This window comes from Mchenga conophoros, linkage group LG5 (genome assembly GCF_057382185.1).
Source record: "Mchenga conophoros isolate Kocher_MC1m ecotype Shallow Benthic linkage group LG5, M_conophoros_male_GT1.1, whole genome shotgun sequence".
Classification (NCBI taxonomy): Eukaryota; Metazoa; Chordata; class Actinopteri; order Cichliformes; family Cichlidae; genus Mchenga; species Mchenga conophoros.
In genome coordinates, this window is record NC_140530.1 from 29,288,738 (window position 1) to 29,306,502 (window position 17,765).

Sequence of the window (17,765 nt, forward strand, 5' to 3'; positions counted from 1 at the left end):
CACATTCTTTGAGCCAATCAGCTTCCATTTTTGTGTCAAATCTCCGTCGTACTCCCTTACAGACCCTCATTCGTTCAACCCTCCTCCTCCCAATCCCCACCCCACAGACACCTCAGTCAGAGCCCCGTTTCACAGCCTCAGGCTTCTTCCTTCACCACCATCAGCGTCTAGACTCCGGGGGGGTTCTGTCCTAAATCCTATCACTGCTTTGAAGACACACACACACAAAGAAATAATCTTACATTGGTGTCGCAGTCTCCTCGGTTACTCTTCAGACAGGGGTTGATGGCAGTACAGGAGTGACCGTCACCCTCATATCCATCCTTACATACACACCTTATGTAAGACACACACACACACACACACACACACACACAGTTAAACAAACTCAACAGGTGATGCAATAACAGAGGTGACAAATCCCTGTTGTTTATTTCTTCACAGAACATCGCTGAAGGAATTACTAAAAATCTATTTAAACAACAGTACAGGACAACCAGAACATTTTAACCACGCCAGCATTTAAACCTTTGGCAGTTATTTGATCATAAGATGATGGATGAAGAGACATTTTGGCTTGATTATGGCTTTTGATTAAACGTTTCCACATGAATTTCAGGGCAGTTTCTTAAACGCCCATTAGATTGTTTTTTTTTTTTTAATTATAAAACTCAAAGTAAAACTTAGCTTTTATATATACATAAAAAAACAACAAGAAATGCTATACGTTTCCTCATCACAAAACCCAGGGTGTGCAGTTGTTCAAACTTCATTTTTTCATTCATTCATTTTTGAGAAAAATAAGCCTCCACTTAGAGATAGGATGAGGCCCCAAGTTATTCAGGGGGCGCTCAGAGTAGAGCCATAACTCCTCCACATGCAGGACATGTGGAAGAGTTTATGTCTGTTGGCTGGCACAAGAACACTTGGTGTCCTGGGAGCAGGTGGATACAAAGGACTCAACAGGGTGGGCTGGTGGATAGATGGATGGATGGAGAGATCTGGGGTAAAAAAAAAGGATAATTTTCTCATGCTGGGCCAAACACAACAAAGCTGTATCAATGAATAAACTGTCACAAATGTCTATCTGTCTGATAGCTTCATCTGCCAACAGTATGCCATCTGTCACGAGAAGATCAGTCATGCTAACGCAAGTGCCAAGCAAGCTAGAATAGCATTTCTGATGAAAACTTGGCCTACTTCACAAAAAACCCCAGATCTGATCGAGCATCCTCCTTTTCAGGCCAGTAGTGAAACATAAAAATTGCAGGTATTGTACAAAGTCTTTAATCCTTGATTATCACAAGTACCTTAATCCGAAAACGTAGTCCAAAGAAGAACTGAGGATACATCCGATTACAGAGAGTTTTGTGCAGTTTGTTTCAGACATTGAGGAGTAAGCGAGCGGGGATGGCTCCACAATGCTAATTAAATGTCCAAAAACAGACCTCAGGAGCCACGGCAAGAACAAGAAAGTTTTTGCTGTCTAAAAATTTACAACACCTAAAAAGTGACTCAACACAAAACGATCTCTCAGCATCAAGTTATAGTAATGGTTTTATGATTAGTATTTTCTTACGTAATAGCCAGTCCTGTCTGATTACAGTATGCGTGGATGTGACAATGCTGCAGCAGTCCGTCTGCGTTGCACGGCATGGCCGTCTTGTCACACAGGTCCCCGGAGAATCCCTCCAAACAAGAACCTCTCCGACACACACCAGCGCTGCCTGGTCGGTTATCGCACGTTCCGTGAACACAGCGGCAATCTAAAGACAAGCACATACACATTATGTCATAATTTTCAGTCAGTTAGTTTGAAATTTTAAACAAAATGCACCTCCATTACCCTCTGTACAGTACTTTATTTCCATATACAGAGGTTTTTCACACTAAATAGTTATTATAATAATATTAATCCAGTTAAGCCTCAGAAAACAGGACACTGGATGTTGATATAAGGGTAAAAATGAAGCATTTGTAAATATGATTTCCAAAGATTAATCATATTTTTGGCCTCATTTCTTCTAGCAGGTCCATAAATTAGTGTGATTTATGTGGTTCTGGGTAAAGGGCCTCAACCACTGTTGGATGGATCGACAATAAAATTCTAAGAAGGCCATTCATGTCAGGATTGGTGCAGTGATGTGGACCTTGTACTGGTCTGCTGTGGTGAACAAAGGGCTCAGCATGAAGGCCAGTTTACTGTTTACTGGTTGTTCTACATTCCTAACCTCACCAAAAGAATAGGACTGAGGATAGAAGCAGAGGAAATGAGCTTCCTTCATAGGGTGTCTGTGGGCTTATATACAGGCTGAGGAGCTCAGTCACTCTTGTGTAGAGCTCATACTTCGTTCTTTTGTTACTTTCTTCAAATTTATCAACTCAACAAGCATCAGGAGGCTTAATTTATTTATTGAGACAGGATGCCATGTCTGCAACTCAATGACCCTTAGTATTCAGAAAAGAAAGCTATTGCAGTACCTTTTCTGAATACCAATAAAAAAATTCAGAATACCAAAGGCCATTTTATTCTCAGGATAATACATAATTCATGCTGATTTTAGGAAATAAAAATAATGGCTGCTGCCAGTGTTATCCCTCAGCCTCCTATTAGACACACCTATGGTATAAATTTTACAATCCTTCATTGCCTCATTGAGAATCACAAGATTTTCAGAAAATTTGACCTCAAGGTCCCATGAACTTGAGGTCACTGCAATTTGAACACATCTGAGATTTTTAGTAGACAGACCTACAGTATAAATTTCAAAATCCTACATTGCCTTGTTCTCGACTTACAGCATTTACAATAACTCACATTCCCAAACGTGCATGACCATGCTATCCACCCGCCCAGCAGGGTGACAATAATGCCCCATAAGCCTTTTACGGCTGAGGGGTAAAAACCCAGAATCAATATAGAAACTTACAAGAACTACAGAAAAAAATAAACATTAAATAAACAATAAACTCAAAATGAAACAAGCAAAGTCGTTCTGAAAACCAACAGAACCAAAACTGAACTTAAAAGAAAAAACTAAAACGAAATTTAAAAAACATAATTTCTGTATGTAAATACATCAAATTGGAAATGGACATTTCATTGAACATAGTGAAAAGCTGTCAGCTAAGAGGAGGCGTTACCTTCATCACAGTTCACACCATGTTTGTTTGGATCTGAGCAGATGTGGCAGGCAATACCCGTCCAGCCTGCCTGACAGCTACATGAGCCATTACCATGGATACCATCAGAGCACTGTGTGCAATCAAAGCAAAAAATTAAAAATTAAAACACATCAGCCGAGGGACGAGGCTGCCTGAATGTTCCTCCTTACAGTTCCTTTGTCGTAGCATGGATGCTGAAATCCTCCGATGCAGGGCTTACAGTCCGGACCATAGAAACCTTTACAACACTTTGCTACCTGTGAAACACACACACACACACACACACACACACACACACACACACACACACACACACACACACACAACAGAACAAAGCCAATAAATGTTTTCAAATGTATTAAATATATGTTTCAATAAGGACTAATCCACCACTGGGGAATTGGAAGTGACAAAAGACGACAATCCAGCTCAGCAACTGTGAACATCCTGATAAATATCACACATAATTAAAATGAAAAACTAATAAAACACAGGAAACTAAGCAGAATTAAACTGATCGGACAAAACAAAAATCACAAATTACATAAAACAAAAGCAAATGTAAAAATGATTGCCTATAATAACTCAGCTGCATCAAGTTAAAAATAAAGCACCAGTTCCTCTTTCACCTGTTTGGTGGTGTTGCAGTATTTGGCGCAGCCTTTGCTGAGCGATGGCCTGAGAGGAGATGTGACGTACTCGCAGTCGCTCAGATGACTACCCTGAATAGACAGAAGCATAGATTTTTTGCTACTAGTTCACATAAAAAAAACCCGCACTGGCTGGCAAAATGACCAAAGTGATGCTGGGAAAGATTCCCAGAGCATTCGAAATTGTGTCCCTGTGAAAAGCATGGCATCAGAACTAAGAAAAGAGGGGTTTCTCAACATCAAATCATGGCACGACTGATGGTTTCTGTGAACTTCAAACACTTGAAACCAGGTTGATTTTTTTAGGCAGAATCAGGTGAACACAAAAGCAGAAGAGCGAATCAATAAGCTCTGCAAACTGCAAGGCAGAAAAGCAACCAGACAAAGTAATTATTGCGGAGGATAAAATTATTAATCCCAATATGAAATTTTAAAGTTTTTGTCAAAGTTTTCTCCAGTGCTCTTTTACAAGCCCCTGCTGTGCTATAACTTTGTGGTGCTCAAAGCTTTTAAAATCCAGTTAAAACTGAGGATTCTCATCTAGAAAGCATCATGCAAAAGATTTTTCCAAGTGTCAAGAACTGCAATAATAAATCTTAAACAAATTCAAAGACTGCCACATAATAGGCAATAGGCCTGTGCTACAATAGGCCTGTGTAGCACAGGCCTATTGCTGGAACGCCAAGACAATTCTACTACAATGGGAAAAGCAAGACGCAAGTCACCAGAGCTCTTTGTGTTGCTCGTGCACGAGGGAGAGAACTCTAACGAGCGCCGTTCCTTCCGCTCAAACCCCAGTCACTCTCAGTTAGCTCCCCCGTAACACTGCTCTTTATTGTGGTTACATATGGCGTTATTTTTGTGCCACTATTCTGAGCGCGCGCAAAAATTGGACAGGTGCAAGTGTTGCATTTTGAGGAGGAATTTATTTTGAGCGAAGAAAAGCTAAATTTGAGTGAACAAAATTCATTGCTGCGAGCAAAAATGTATTTTAGTGTTTGCTATTATCCATATACACACACAAAAGCAGCCCCTCTCGCTCAGTTTTTGCATTTGGGCTCGCTCACAATGTGTTGCTTGCGCTCTCAATATTTCTGCCCGTGCGCGTTCAACTCTTTCTGTTCACCGTGCCACAAAACCAGCCAATCACAGACTTGGATGCAAAAAAATCTGATTGGCTGTTTTGGTCTCCAATCAGCTCCGAACCGGCAACCTTCCGATTACAAGACGAACTCCCAACTCTTGAGCCCCAACACAGAGTGGCGGAGTTTGAAATATTACTCTTTCTGGGTTACAAAATAAATTTTTAAGATATTTTCATGCAAGAATGGTGCTGTGTAAACTTCTAATATCTGCTTGATTTATCAAGACATCACATATTTGCATAAGTGCTCTAACGTTTTCGGAGATGCCCGTTACCCACCAGCTGACCGGGTAGCTGGACTGGCCATTGGGCGTACCAGGTATTTGCCCCGTGGGGCAATGATGATTTTTCACTTTTATGTTTGTTTGTTTGTTTTTGTAATGGTATAAACAATGAAAGGTGGTGGATTAGCCAATTGGTCATGATCAACTCTGGGCTGGACCAATTACAATACATCCGTATTGAGGGGAAAAGGAACGCGATTCATCCCGTACTTCAGCTAGAATGAAAAAAAGACACAAAGCTGGAGTTATTCTGTCTTTACGTTGCTGCACAGCTGCCTCTTCTTCTCTCATTCTCTCTCTCCCTCCCTCTCCCATTTCTACTTCAATCATGAAACTGATCAATGATCAGTTGATCGTCTCCCTTGTTTGTTTATCGCCCACTTTGCGCCAGAAAGAGGAAACCAGCGGATGTTGCGCTAAACAACAGCAGCATGTTCAAGCTTGATAAGCTGTTGTTATAATTTATTTAATATTACTTTCTAGTATCAGCTGATGTTTGCTGGAGCCACAGCTGTAAAAGCTGCTGGTCATGATATCGGTTTGGTTATGTGGTGAGAGGGAAACATTAAGGTGATACAAATCATGCATATATACCAACAAGACAGTGTACATCACTGTCACAACAGCGTTTGTTTTAGTTCAAAGGCTTTATGGTTTTTCCTATAATACCTGGTGGTGTCAGTTCAGCCTTATATATTATGTTTAACCCGAGTGACCACCCGGTCAGCTGGTGGGTAACAGGCATCTCCGAAAACGTTAGAGCACTTATGCAAATATGTGATGTCTTGATGAATCGAGCAGATATTAGAAGTTTACACAGCACCATTCTCGCATGAAAATATCTTAAAAGTTTATTTTGTGACCCAGAAAGAGTGATATTTCAAACTCCATTTTTTGCACGCGATGTAACAACCCTTATTGTTTTATAGCACCACTAGGGGGGGAGTCTCCTAGGGGGTGTGTGAGTATAGCGTGGCAGCCATTACATGCTGCTCGTGTTCTGCTCTCAAGACAGACCTCACCATTGCAACGGCCTGGCGGCAGCGACTACCAATCCCTGCACATGTATGTACGGACAGTGTAGAGCCGTGGAGACCTGGCTTGTATGGTCTTATGTTGCTGACAAGGAATAAAGGTCTGTTGTTTAATTTAACTGACTGGCTTCGAGTTATCCGGCTAACCTCCACACCACATGCCCGCAGGACCTGCTAGCCGCTCCTTCCTCGGCAGACTGCTGTTACAGCAGCAATGAATTTTGTTCACTTAAATGTAGCTTTTCTTCGCTCAAAATAAATTTCTCCTCAAAATGCAACACTTGCACCTGCACGTTTTTTTTACGTGTGCTCAAAGTTTTTTTACGTGCGCTCAGAATAGTGGCACAAAAATAATGCCATAGTTACATGAATATGTATAGATTCATTAACATATGACGTCTTACATAGGCATGCATGTGAACAAAGAGTACTGCCTGTGTGTATGTGTAGGTATACGTGTGTGTGTGTGTGTGTGTGTGTGTGTGTGTGTGTGTGTGTGTGTGTGTGTGTGTGTGTGTGTGTGTGTGTGTACAAAATGTGACCCTTTGAAGACTCCCCAGACCTGCTGGTGCCAGGAGTCCAGCAGTCCACCTAAACAAAGGCTCTTATACTAAAACAGATACAGAGTAGGTGTCCTCCTATACCATAAATCAGTTAGAGAAGGTACGACCTCTCTCGTGACCTTAGGATGTGTGTGTATGCCAGAACACTCTGGAAGGCACACAGAGTCTTAGCAGATTGCTAAGGATCAGACATCCTATCAATATGCAATTGATTATATAACTCTAAGCATATATACATTTCTAAGCATAAATGACAATCCAACAATATAAACCTAACATTCAAAACAACTGCCAAGACACAAATTAATGACTTAGTCAAGTCAGGAAGTGTAGTCTCAAAAAAGATGATCACTTGGACCCTGCACAGGAATGGACTGTGAAGTTGCAGACTAAGAAAAACTCCACTCCTGCAGGAAAGACACCTTCAAACCAGCCTGAAGTATGCTAAGGACAACCTAGAGAAAAAGCATACATGCTGAAAGTGCGTCCTTTGATCAGATGAGATAAAATTAGGACTCTTTGGTCACAGAGATGCTGCTTATGTTTGGAGAAAGAAGGAACAGGCGTACAAAACAAAGAACACCATCCCCACAGTGAAACACAGTGGTGGGAGTGTTATGCTGGGGGGACACTTCAGAGTGTCTTGAACTGGGAATCTTGTCAAGGTGGAAGAAACCATGAAGAAAGAAGGATATGTGAAATCTCAAGCAGTCACGAGCAAAACTGGGTCTGGATCGTCGCTTACCTCCAGATGACCACAGTGAATGTTATTGACAAGCATTAACCCTTTAAGACCTACCATAGAACCAAGGCCGCTAGAGCTTACTTTATATTTTTACATGCTGTAGTGCCATTTTAGGGAGCATTTCAAGTTACTATACATCAATACAACTGTTATAGCCCAAATTTTAATAATATGTATGCATTAAGTCCATAGTAACAACATAAATTGAAAAAAAGTGCAATAAACTACAAAAAAATTGAAAATCATTTTTGGTTTTCTATACATATATTTCTACTTTGAGAAATTTAAGAGGTTTATCACTCAAAACTTTAAATACAAAAAAGTTGCAAAAAATAGTTTCCAACAATAGGATTTATTTTGAGTGTCTTCATAGTTTTATTTTTGAGATACAGCAATTTTTATATACTGCAGCAAAAACAAAAAACAATCTTATGATGCAAATTTGCAAAGAAAACAGCATGTGCATCAAAATAAACTATTTTCGGCAGTGCAATTTGAGTTCTAAGCATCACAGAAACTATTCAGAAAAGCATAAAGTCAAACATGACTTATAAAAACACCAGCTTCTAAGGGCTACAAGTAAAAAACTATATTTTCCGCGAAAATGACGTCACTTTCGGTTTCGGGCAGGTAATGGCGGACATGCCATCGTTCGCGCTGACATCGATTTCAATGTGGGAAGTGTTATGAACAGCTGATCAGATCGGCAAAGTATATTTCTGGAATATTATGTTTTTGTTCCTGCAAGCGCTTTTTATGCAGCTTTTGCAAAGCTATGTGTGGACAAGCTGATGGCATAAGATGTAAGTACAACTCCGGTTTCATATGCAAAAATAAAGATTATTGCGCTAGCTTACGTGGTTCCGGTTCTACAGGGATTTAAACATAGTTACGCAAAACGATAGGCTTTAAAGGGTTAAAGCCTTGACTTGAATCCACTGAAATCTGTGGGGGGTAACTGAAGCTCTATGCCAGAAGACCATCAAATCAAGAGGAGCTTGAGCGATTCACCAAAGAAGAATGAAACCAGCAACTGCAGACTGTTATTGAGCAAAAACAGATACAAAACTGACTACTAGCATTGGAGGGGGGTAATAACTTTCAACCTGGTAGTTTTTGTGAAATAATTTTTTCCTTGTGTGAAGTAAAATAATGTAAGCATCTAAAATAAAACTAGGATGTTTGGAAAAAGCTGCGTTAAAAATCCCTTGCTCTGTTTAATAGCACTTGAGTCATACTTAAAGTGGCTGTAGCTCAGGTGGCAGAGCAGGTCAGCCACTACTCAGAAGGTCAGTGGTTCGATCCCAGGCTGCCTCCTGGCTACATGCCAAATATCCTTGGGCAAGATACTAACCCCATGTTTGCCTACTGGTGGTGGTCAGAGGGCCCGCTAGCGCTGGCAGCCTCGCTCTGTCAGTGCGCCCCAGAGCAGCTGTGGCTACAAAGTAGCTTGCCATTGCCAGTGTGTGAATGTGTGTGTGAATGGGTGAATGACTGAATGTAGTGTAAAGCGTCACTGTTTTTGACACATCAAGCCAGATATGATGAACAAGAGGTGTCAATATGACACTTTTCACTGTAGATGATTAAATAACCAATGACTACAGGATGTGAGACACACCACAAAAAGACTGAGAACCACCACCTTAGACTTTATACAACCAGACTTCATTCTTTTAACAAGAGGAGTCACCCCTGCATGAGTCACCCCCTGCAGTAGACTAGGAAGAATGCAGGTTTAAGGCAGATAGATATCCGCTTTACTTTTCAGACCCCTGAAAGCTAGGGTTATCTTTGATGTAGAGTAATAACAATATATAAAGTAGAAGAGAACAGAATGCATTTTACCAGCTCGGTGCTGCCTTCTGGACACTGGGTCGCAGAGAGGTAACTGCAGTGAACACAAGGACCCTGAAAACACACAAAAATTAAACTTTAATTTTTGAGGGAGGTGGTAATACGTGTCATGATTGGATTTTTTGTTGTTGCCTGTTGTTTTTTTTAATCCATTGATTCAAACACATAAACATGCACTAAAAGAGTTAATCCTGCTCTACTGAAAACAGCAAACCTGCTGAAAGAAAGGCTATGATTAGAGCTGGGAAATTAATAGGAAATGAATAAAAGCCCACATTTAGAAACTGTAATCAACATAATAAAAAACTCTCCTGAGAGGTGTGCAAACCTGGTGATTAACTACAATAAACGTCTTACTGCAAAGGTTTCTCCACCAAGCACTAAGTCATGTTTTGTTTGGGGATCAAATACTTACTCCAGTAAGTGACACAAAAATCTATTTATAGGTTTTATTTTATGTATTTTGTATGTCTTTTGGCTGATATACTGTCTCTCTCCAGCCTGAGACTGTTCATTTCTTTGAACTTGATCAAACTTACAAATTCAGCAGAGGATCGAATAACTTTTTCCCTCATTGTATATGTGTGTGCCTTCCTTTATTCAAGTGTGTAATCATGATTATTCTTTAACCAAAATTAAGGTCAAATGTTAATTGTGATTTTGGTTTGAGGTCATATCGCCCAGCTCTATGATATTTCCATTTCTACAGGAGATGACCTGCCATTAAAAATTTAATGTAAAGTATTATAAACAGACAAAAATGTCATTGAGAGAATCTTTTCAATTATGGCTTCATCTCCAAAAAACAGGCAAAAATGCTCTTCAAAGTCAGGACCATTGTTGTTTCTCCTTCATCGCAGTTTAAAAAACAATGACATGCAGCAGTAGTGACCCCAACTATTTCAGTTCTGATATTCATTTACATCTGCAAACTGTCAACCAGACTCAAGGCAAAAGGTTAGGAGTTACACTGTGTGAAAGAAAGAACCAATATAGAAAAACTGATGGATAGTGAAAGCGTTGCTGTAACACATGTGCTAACATCTTTAGAATCTACTGACACCCTTTTTAATTACCCCTCGCCCCCAGAACTAAACTGATTCAGACTGTGTGTGTGTGTGTGTGTGTGTGTGTGTGTGTGTGTGTGTGTGTGCGCGCGTGCGTGTCTTTTCTCACCACAGTGATCTTGCTGTCAACAACATCACAGCGGTGAGGCATGATGGGAAGGATGGAGGGCGGGTACAGCAGCCCGTCAATCATATGTATGATTCCATTGGATGCCACGATGTTGGTGCTCATCAAACGGATGCTCTTCTCACCCAATACGATCCCGCCCTGCAGGACCAGAGAAGTAGAGGACAGCTAGTGTTTAAGTCATCTGCTAATGTGTGTCCTACATATGGTAGAAATTAAACTGTGACATGCATTTTTAAGTACCAATGAACTATACTTACGTCCTCAGATGCAGCGATTTTGACCATCTGATTTGCCATCGTCTGAATCCGAGAGAGTGTGCTCAGATCATCAACTGTCAGCTAGAGACAGAAAAAAATCATAACCGTGATTTTTCAACCGTGAACAAAGAATATCTAATGACGTTTATATTTTTAGTGCCCTGATCAGTAGTGTGGCTAAACTTGCGGTGCTTGAGGAATGGGTCAATAAATGTGAGGAGTTTACACTTTTAGAAGCAGAAATGTGATTAAAAAATATCTGAATAACTCATCTGATAAAATTAAAAGGTTACATGTCTGACTTTTCTTTATTTCCTTTCCATTTCCTTTCATTCTTATTCTGTTGCAGTGGTTGACGCTCATATTGAACATCCACCCATCCATTTTCTACCGCTTATTCAGAGTTCCCTCACCCAAGCCACTTCTTCCACCTGTTACCCGAATCCAAACTGGAAGCTGGTCCCACAGAAGAGGGGCCTGAAAGCTGCCTCCTATTCTATTTTTAAATACCCTGGGAATCACAAGCCCGCAGTCTGAGAGTGAAGAGGTCTAATGGGGTGATACGATACTACGAGGTCATTAAGATAAGATGGAGCCTGATTATTCAAGAACTTGTATGTGAGGAGCAGGATTTTGAATTTGATTCTATATTTAACAGGAAGCCAATGAAGAGAAGCCAATATAGGAGAAATACGCTCTCTCTCTGTCTAATCCCCGTCAGTACTCTTGCTGCAGCATTTTGAATCAACTGAAGGTTTTTCTGGGAATTTTTAGGACATCCCAATAATAACAAATGACAGTAGTCCAGCCTAGAAGCAATAAAGGCATAAGCTAGCTTTTCAGCATCACTCTGAGACATGATGTTTCTAATTTTGGAGATATTGCACAAAAGGGAGAAAGTAGTCCTATATATTTGTTTGCATTCAGGAAAATATCTTGGTCAAAAACAACTCCAAGATACCTCACAGATAATGGTAATGCCATCCAGAGTAAGCATCTGGCTAGATAGGCTACCGGATTTCTACAATTTTTTGGACTGTTGTTACGTTCCCCTAAAAGGGTCCAGGCGATGGGGGGGGGGGGGGGGGGGTAACAAAAAGTGTCCGGGTCAGGAAAAGGAGATAGAGGCAAAATGGTTAAATCAAAGAGTTTTATTAAAGTTTCTATTAAAACTAACTAAAAGAGACGGTCAAGCCGCTATCACCATTTAAAGAAACAAACAAAACTCAAACGTTAGTCAATAAAGTACAAAGTAAGTCAAAAAGAGTGCGGCTCACCAGCTGCAAACACGGACATGCAGCCCACTAGCTGAAAACCACAAAAACACAGCTCACTAGCTGCAAACACCGCAAAACACTCAGCTCACCAGCTGTAACCACACTAATGGCACTCTCGCCCAGAGCTCACCTTTCCCTGGGCTTAAATCTCCTTAATTACTGACGAGAGTCAGCTGCACAAAAGGGAAAGGTGGCACCTCAGGCAGAAGAGGTAGTGGGACACGTCCACACAGGCGCCTTCAGGAGGAGGCCCTGCTAGGGCCGTAACACTGTATACAATAACCTCACTTTTATCTGATTTAGAAGCAGAAATTTTTAGGTCATCAAGGTCTTTATGTCTTTGAGAAATTTAAAGTTTAACTAATTGGTGTGTGTTATCTGGCTACAGTGATAGTCTAGAGTGTGTAGAAAGTGGTAGGTGGGTTTTGGAAGAACCCATTTGAGTCTAATAATAGATTAAATGCCATGTTGAGGCTGTCATTTTTAGTATCTACATGGATGATAAAATCACCCCCAATAATTATTTTATCTGAGCTGAGAACTGAGTCAGATAAACACTCTCAGAAATCAGACAGAAACTCTAATAAGGCCCAGGATGATAGATGATATCAAATAAAACAGGTTTTTGAGTTTTCCAGTTAGGTTGTACAAGGCTGAGAATCAGGCTTTCAAATTAATTAAAACTCTAAGTCTTTGGTTGATTAACAAGCTGGTGTGAAAAATTGCTGCCTGTTTTCTCAGCTGCTCGGACAATCTGCTGGGGGAGAGCTAACAGGGCCTATGCTTCCATATATTTAAGGAAATGAGTCTTTGTTACAAACAGACAGTATGAATGGAGGGACGTAGTCATTAACGATGTGTGCAACTAATTTAACAGACATTTAAGTGTTACTGCTCCAGAAATACTGGTCAATTACACCACACTGGCTTGACTGACACATTGTCAATCAGTGAGATTATCCTGGATAATCCTCCTTTCTGACTCTAATAATAAATATAATTTGCAAAATTAGCTTCATGTTTTTACCGATGTGACCTGAAAGTGTCACTGCCTGGTGGCCAATAAAAAAATGCATGTTTCTTGGTGGCACCAAGGCCCAGAACAAGATAAATAAGGACTATTTTGAACCGTGAGCAATGCAAAGCTAAGAATAAAAGTGTGGAGCTAAGTCTTTTTTCATCTGTGTTCGCCAATGGGTAAAAGGAAAAAAGAAAGGAAAAAGCAACAAGTGAAAGTGAAATAAATGACTCTGACAGAAGGATTGGGGAGTTAGGGTAAGAGCTCACCGCAGCCTGGGAAAACACGTGGTGTCTGAGGAGTTCCTGAAGTTTATATTTGGCCTGGAAAAAAAAATATATTAAAAGCACAATCTCTAATATGGAAGGAACCAAATGTGCTTTAGAAAATAACAAAACTGAACATATCTGGGTTACTTCAAGATGAATATTATCAGTAAGAATTAAGTTTGGGACAGAGTCACAAAGTCTTTGGTCTTCTTATTTGATTTGTTGATAATTTAAAAAACTCAGCATGTGTTATCTGCACTAATCATAAAGAGATGAAAAGTGTCATAAGAAGTGACTCCCTGAGGTCTTACATCATTCAGCATGTACAGGATGCTGCCATCTCGGGCTCGGTCCACAGCCTGGTTGGTGGGGACGAACACAGTGAGGGGTCCTGGCCCCCGCAACGGTGGCGGCGCCCCACAGTTCTGCAGAAAAACACATATCTGATTAACAAATGAGGATTTAGCACAGATTTCCTTTAAGCCTCAGTGCCAGACAGAATACAGAATTAAACACTTGCAAAGCCATGCCTCCCTGAGTTCAAGTCAGAGAAGTTTCATTTAAATTGTTATATAAATGTTTTGGGGGGAAAACCCTTGATTTCACACAAACAAAACAAGTTGTTTTTACAGGCATTTACCATCATTTTATGTAAATACAAAAATAGATGCTTGGAGATTCAAACTAAGAGGTGGGCTGATTTGAAACAAAAACCTTATTACAGTGGTTCAATATGCTTATGTTATAGAATATGTATGTGCATCATACAGCCCAAAAGTCTGAAGCTGAAAATGTCTAACTAAATGATCTGAATTCTCATCAGTTTATAGTCTGTGTAGAATACATTACATAATATAAATTGTAGTGCACTGCTCAATAGCCAGTGTTAGATATGCTACACATAAAAAAATTGATGTGTTATTTTAAAATTGCGTTTCTTAAAGTGGGGAAGCTGTGTAAACATAACAAATTTGAAAATAATTTAATCCACACATTTAAGGAGCGCACGGACAACATGTCAAATGATGAAATGATCTTTTTTTTTTTTTACTTAAATGCGCCTTTAAATTAAGGAATCGCCAAAGTGCAATAAAAAAAATAGAATCTGGGGACTTCACAGAATCCTTTTTAGCGAGGTCATGCATTCTTCAGCAGGAATGCCAGACCAGATTCTGCAGGTAGTTACAGCATGGCTCTGTAATAAAAGACCTATCACTCACTTACACAATGATATCTGACACCTCATGAAATTAAAAATATCTTCCACAAAATGAGGAAAGCTTGAGGGAAGTTGACATTTACATCAAATGTGATGCTATGAGTTAAGCCAGAGCTGCTGGAGTAGAAGTTAAAAAAGAATGAAGCTGGTGGTATTAGGCTGCACTGTAAATTGGGTTTAAATGAAATTAAACCTCTTATAAACAGTGTCATAAGGACTTCCACTACTAATCTTTCTGTGACCTTGGTGTTTTTTTTAAAGAATGAGGAAAAGAAGTGTCATAACTGTGGTGTGGAGGACCTAATGTAAACAAAAAGAACAACCTGAAATGAACAAAAAAAACATAAAGAGATCATCTAAAACAAAAGCAAAAGGACCCTCTCCAAGTAAATGAAACACAGGACTATATAAACAGAAAACTGACTACTAATGAGAAATACCGTTTACAACAGGTGGAAGCAATCAAAGTCAAGGTCAAGGTCAGCTTTATTTATAAAGCACATCTCCAAACAGTCCATGCTGCACAAAGTGCTTAACAATGTAAAATGCCACTAAAATAAATAAAATGCAAAAACAATGATGCAGTAAAATATAGAAAAAACAAATAAGCAGATGAAATACATCATAAAAACAACTCAAACAACAATAACAACTAAGGGTGTTAAAACCAAAATGTTTAGGTCAAAGTGTGTTTAATGCCAGACCATAAAATTGTGTCTTCAGTAGCGATTTAAAATGTTCAAGTGTTTGTGCAGATCTTGATGCAGACTCATTCATCCAGGTAAGTAAATCTCTAAAAGTTGATTCTGTTCATCTGGACGTAGCATTTTGTGGGAGAAACGTTTCGTCACTCATCCGAGTGACTTCTTCAGTCTCAGCTGACTGCAGGTTTCTCCAATCTTATAAACAGTACATTTGCATAATGACCTCCCAGCCCACTGAAGGAACAATGGGCTGGGAGGTCAGTTTCTTCATCATAATTAAGCAAATTCTAATGACCATTGATCAACAACCACTGATCAAAGCCCACTGATCAATGGCCATGAGTACCATTCACAGAGAGTTGTGGAATGGCTGCAATCACAGCATTTTAAGATGTACCCTTAGGCCCCCTCCTCGATTCAGAGATGGTCTTTCTACAGTCAGCTGAGACTGAAGAAGTTACTTGGAAGAGTGACAAAACGTATCTCCCACTGAAAACGCTACGTCCAGGTGAACAGAATCAACTTTTGGAGATGTTTGTGCATATCTAATATTAAGAGGAAGACTATTCCAAAGCCTGTGACCTGCCACAGGTCTGAAGGCTCAGTGTGATTATTAATGAAGTTACCAAAAATGACAATGTATGTTTTGTTTTCGTTTAATTAAAATTTTTTAAAGACATCCACTATTTAGAGTCATCAAGACAGCGTAATAATAGCTGAAGTCAGTCTGACCCTGCTTTTAAAGGCAGATAGATCTGCAAGTCATCAGCAAAACAGTGAAATGAAAGATTGTAGCGTGAGAAAATAGACCCCAGTGGCAACATATACAGTGCAAACAAGGCAGGACCCAAAAGAGAGCCTTGAGGTACACTATAATTAAGAGGGGCTATTTATGTTGTCATAAAAAGTCCTTCCAGAAAGATAAACCAAAACCACTGGAGGGCAGACTCTTTTAGGCCAGCATGTGATTTCAGCCTTGATAGCAGGATATCATGGTATCAGCCGTGTCAAAGGCTGCTGTCCAACAACAAGAGTGCAGCAGGGCTGCCAGAGTCCAGAGTTAAACGAATGTCATTAAAAACCCTTAAAAGGGAATTAAGGGCAGAGAGGAAGGAAAAGAAAAAAATTCACACAGTGAAAAAAGAAACAAAAGCACTCTGAGAGTGCAGCTCACTAGTATTTACTTTAGGGTAGTATGGCAGATGTTTACTTTAAATACATAAACAGCTCAAAGAAACACATCAAAAACTTGCAGACCATGTGTATACATGCTCACTCTGTTAATATTTCCACCCGGAAATCCAAAGAAATTAGAACTTATCCCCACAACAGGCATAAAATAAAACGATTTGGCATTAAATGTGGCACAATTGTGAATAAACTCCCAGCAAATCCAGTTTGTATGATACATTTAAGTGGTTTAAAATGTTTAAATTGTAAGTGTTATTTGTTTTATTGTAGTAAAACAATTTCAGCATGCGGTCAAATAAAGGAAGGAGACAAACGTGAGGGTGCATAGTCACACAAATACTTACATCAACCAAAGACAGGAAGCGGTTGTACTTGTCGTCCTTAGTCAGAATCTCTCCAACTGTCAAATCAGCAAACTTAACACAAGAAGAAGAAGACATTAAGTTTCATATTGTGCTGTACTGTAAAGGAAAAAAATAACTGCAGTGTTTTAATGTTTTTCACTCAGCTGTTGTTTAAGCTTTTTTCTGTTTCTTTTTTTGGTGTTTTCAGGGAGTTTTACATCATTTGTGTATTTACTTACCTGTTCATCACGAGGGGAGGAGTCGGTGGGTGTGATGGGCTGGTCTATGATGTGAATGATCCCATTGGATGCTGGCAGGTCTTGCTGGATGACAGAGTACAGTTTTCTGGGGTTGTCCAGCAAGATGAACCTCTAAAACAAGAGTAAGACAACCAAAAAAAAAAGACTTTCTTTAAAGAACCTGTGCATGTTATGAAACAAGAATCAAGGTTCAAGCAGGTTTACATGGACTACACATTTATCCCTCAACAAACATACAACATCCCATATTTTTAAAAAGTTAACACTTTTTTCACAGCTTCATCTGTCATTGTAGCACAAAGGATGCTAAATGTAGCCAGCATAAAGCATTAAAAATACATTCTGGTAAACTGTTTCCACCAGTCACATCCTGTACACATTACAGGAAGCCTTTAAGATTGGTGCAACAATGACACAATTACTAGTATTGTTGGGGGGGGACATGACAACAGCGGTGGACAACATGACCGTTTTTGCAGCTAAAAATACATGTGTGCTCACTGTGAAACAAAGCTGGGAGAATGTGTGCAAAAAAGAAACCTATTGTAAGAATTAGCCCAATTATCTGGTGTGTCTTTTGTGTGTAA

At 39.7% G+C, this 17,765-nt stretch overlaps 1 protein-coding gene across 1 annotated transcript in view; it reads right to left on the reverse strand.

Moving 5' to 3' along the window:
- The window catches only part of stab1 (stabilin 1), a 175,513-nt gene that overhangs the window by 133,730 nt on the left and 24,018 nt on the right, over positions 1-17,765 (reverse strand). The window contains exons 13-24 of the mRNA XM_085274736.1: positions 17,158-17,289; positions 16,919-16,990; positions 13,772-13,885; positions 13,461-13,514; positions 10,897-10,977; positions 10,619-10,777; positions 9,434-9,496; positions 3,795-3,887; positions 3,336-3,422; positions 3,145-3,256; positions 1,580-1,766; positions 243-336 (exon numbers count right to left, since the gene is read on the reverse strand). Of these exons, the coding sequence (XP_085130862.1) occupies positions 243-336; positions 1,580-1,766; positions 3,145-3,256; positions 3,336-3,422; positions 3,795-3,887; positions 9,434-9,496; positions 10,619-10,777; positions 10,897-10,977; positions 13,461-13,514; positions 13,772-13,885; positions 16,919-16,990; positions 17,158-17,289 (1,248 nt within the window). The remainder of the gene's footprint in view (positions 1-242; positions 337-1,579; positions 1,767-3,144; positions 3,257-3,335; positions 3,423-3,794; positions 3,888-9,433; positions 9,497-10,618; positions 10,778-10,896; positions 10,978-13,460; positions 13,515-13,771; positions 13,886-16,918; positions 16,991-17,157; positions 17,290-17,765) is intronic.